This window comes from Belonocnema kinseyi, chromosome 4 (genome assembly GCF_010883055.1).
Source record: "Belonocnema kinseyi isolate 2016_QV_RU_SX_M_011 chromosome 4, B_treatae_v1, whole genome shotgun sequence".
In the NCBI taxonomy this organism is placed as follows: domain Eukaryota; kingdom Metazoa; phylum Arthropoda; class Insecta; order Hymenoptera; family Cynipidae; genus Belonocnema; species Belonocnema kinseyi.
Genome location: NC_046660.1, coordinates 17,431,166 through 17,433,828, shown reverse-complemented (window position 1 = coordinate 17,433,828; position 2,663 = coordinate 17,431,166). Strand labels below are relative to the sequence as shown.

The window sequence follows — 2,663 nt, the reverse complement described above, 5'->3', positions numbered from 1 at the left end:
TCAAATCTCTCGAAAATACAGTTGGTGGGTAGTGGTGTTTCCTATATTTGTAGGGGTGGCTGGGGGGTGGAGGGTAGTCCGTTTAGCGTGCAATCGACTCGGCATACTTATGAGATATTACCACGATTTTTTCAGATTTTTTGGTCCAAAAATAAATTAGGCCAAAAACCGGCCTTACTGACCCTCCCCCTTTGGGAAACTAAATAAGAAGCACTATGAAAGATGGGTCTGGTCCTAAATTTTTATAATGATGAAAAAAGTTTTTTTTGTAAATATTTTGTTGTTACTTTTTTCATAATTATTAAAATTTAGGACCAGACCCACTTTTCTTAATGCTTCTCATTTAGTATCCCATATTTTCAACTCGATGTGGCACTTCGTGTTAAAATAAGCAAAGATTATCTTTGAAATTAGTCAGGGAATAAAAAAATTGTCGGTAAGATAGGAATCTGGCCACGTGACCCACTCGTCACATGGCCTTAAAAATTAAAATCTTTTTTTTGCAATATCAACTATGATATTTTTCATAGAATTCTTCTTTTTATAAAAATTTAACCACATAGTTGAAAATCTAACTAATTTGTTAGTAATTCATTTGTTTGTTTGAAGATTTATCTTTTTTGTTAGAATTTTTTTTCCGTAAAAATGCAGATATTTTTTGAAAATTCATCTTTTTTACTTTAAATTTCGACTTTTTTGGTAGAAAATTCAACAATTATGTTAAAGATGAACTTTTTTCTGGAAAAATAATTTTTTCCTTTTGGAAAATCAAAATTTTTAGAGATAATTCCCCTTTATGGTTAAGAGTTAAACTGTGTTTTTTTTTCGTATTTTTTTGTTGGTATAAATTCTTCTTTTTCAATAGAATTCCACTGTTTTTTATTCAAAATAGAAATCTTTTGTTGCTGAAGTATCAACTTTTATAGTTTTCACTGAAAATTCATCTTTTTGAGTAAAAAAGGAACTTTTTTTGTTGAAAATTCCATTTTTCTGGTTGAAAATTATTTATTTTGCTGAAAATTAGTCTTTTCCAGTAGAATTAAACTGTTTTTTATTTACAATTGAAATATTTGTTGTTGAAATTTTGTATGAGGGTTAATCTCTTTAGCTTAGAGTCTAACTATTTTGTTGAAAATTCTTTTTTTATATATTCATTTTTTCATCTTTTTGCTCATTAATTTATTTTTGGTTCAAGATTCATCACATTAGGGGAAATTCATTTCATAGGTCAAAAATTTAACCATTATTTTGTAAAGCCGTTTTACAAATCAAAAATGAATCTTCTTAGGAACGTAGATTAATTTTATTTTTAAAAATTCATCTCCTGTTTTGAGATAATTTTGACTGTGAAGTCTGCAGTCATATTATCTAACAAATGAGAAAAAGGTGCCAGCAATTATTATAAATTGTAAAGAAATATAAAAAAATATAAAGAAGCTAGTATAAATATCTGAGTGTTAACAAAAAATGAAGTGTACCCTTCCCTTAATTCGAATAGGGGAAACCTCCCTAGAGTGGATAATGCCCCCTCCACGAAAACCTTTATTTGCCCAGTTCTGCTGATTTTAGAACAAAGATTCGAATTTCCAGGTACAACAAGGCCCTGGAGCACAGCCGCCGCCAGGAATGCAGGGAGTCGGAGTTCCTGTGGGCCAACAGGGGATGTTCATGGGCCAGGGTGGCGTTGGGGTCCCGGGTGGCCGGGGTGGCTTTCCCGTCGGAGGCGTTGGAACCAGTTCCCTTCCCAGTCACCTAGCCTTTCTTGAAAAGACGACTAGTAATATAGGGATGCCAGAAAGGCGAAGTTGACGCGGAAGGGGGAGGGGGCGAGGCCGAGGTCGCGGAAGAGGTCGGGGGAGAGGTAGAGGCGTCGGAGGAAATCTGCCGCCTCCACCGCCCCTTCTTGACCCTTCCGATCCTTCATCTTATGTCGCTGCTGCGACCTCTGTTGCAGCGCCCCTTCCCTCACAGCAGCAACAACAACCCCCTTGCTCTTAATCTTTCAATTTCCATCGATGAAGATCCAACAAATCTCCTCCCGTTCCCTCCCCTTCTGCCTCCAAAAAGTACCTACAAAAAAAAAACTTCTTCCATGCACGAACAATATAGTATAAATTCATTTTTTTTTAAATAACTAGACAAATTTCTCAATGGCGGCGCCATGCGTCTAGAAAAAAGGGTTTCGTGGCCTTATCGCCCCCTCCCCTCCACAGTTTTCCACACATACTCCCTCTCTCCTACATAATAATTAAGTCGCTCAAAACGGCCCCTCCTCCCCATTCGCTCATAGTTTTTTCGCCCTTCTCCTATCCGCTACTAGCTTATCACCTCCTCCCTCGAGTGTATGATAATTAAGGCTGGTACAATCACTCCCTCCTGATCTATTAGCCCCTCCCCTTCACACTGTACGCTCCCTTCCTCTGCGTAATAATTAAGTCAGTCAAATCGTCCTCCACTATCCGCACTCAACTTATCGCCCCCTCCTCTTTAATCTTTTTCCACGCCTGCTATCACTCCCCTCACCTGCGTATCACTGGAGACGTTAATTAAGTTGATAAAATCACCTCCTCCTCCCCTATCCGATCGCTACCTCCCCTCACATACACCGCAATTCGATATTTAAAAATCACTCCCTCCTCCCCTATATTGCCCCCGACCCCTCA

At 38.0% G+C, this 2,663-nt stretch overlaps 1 protein-coding gene across 2 annotated transcripts in view; it reads left to right on the top strand.

Annotated features, from left to right (window-relative positions):
* LOC117171244 (mediator of RNA polymerase II transcription subunit 28-like) overlaps nucleotides 1–2,646 on the top strand; it is a 67,399-nt gene extending 64,753 nt beyond the window's left edge. Inside the window, exon 4 of one of the 2 annotated variants that reach the window (XM_033358359.1) lies at nucleotides 1,601–2,646. In XM_033358359.1, coding sequence (XP_033214250.1) covers nucleotides 1,601–1,756 — 156 coding nt within the window. In that variant the 3' untranslated portion in view covers nucleotides 1,757–2,646. Of the gene's footprint in view, nucleotides 1–1,590 lie in introns of both variants that reach the window. The other variant, XM_033358358.1, reaches the window with a different exon arrangement.
* The last annotated feature ends 17 nt before the right edge of the window (nucleotides 2,647–2,663 follow it).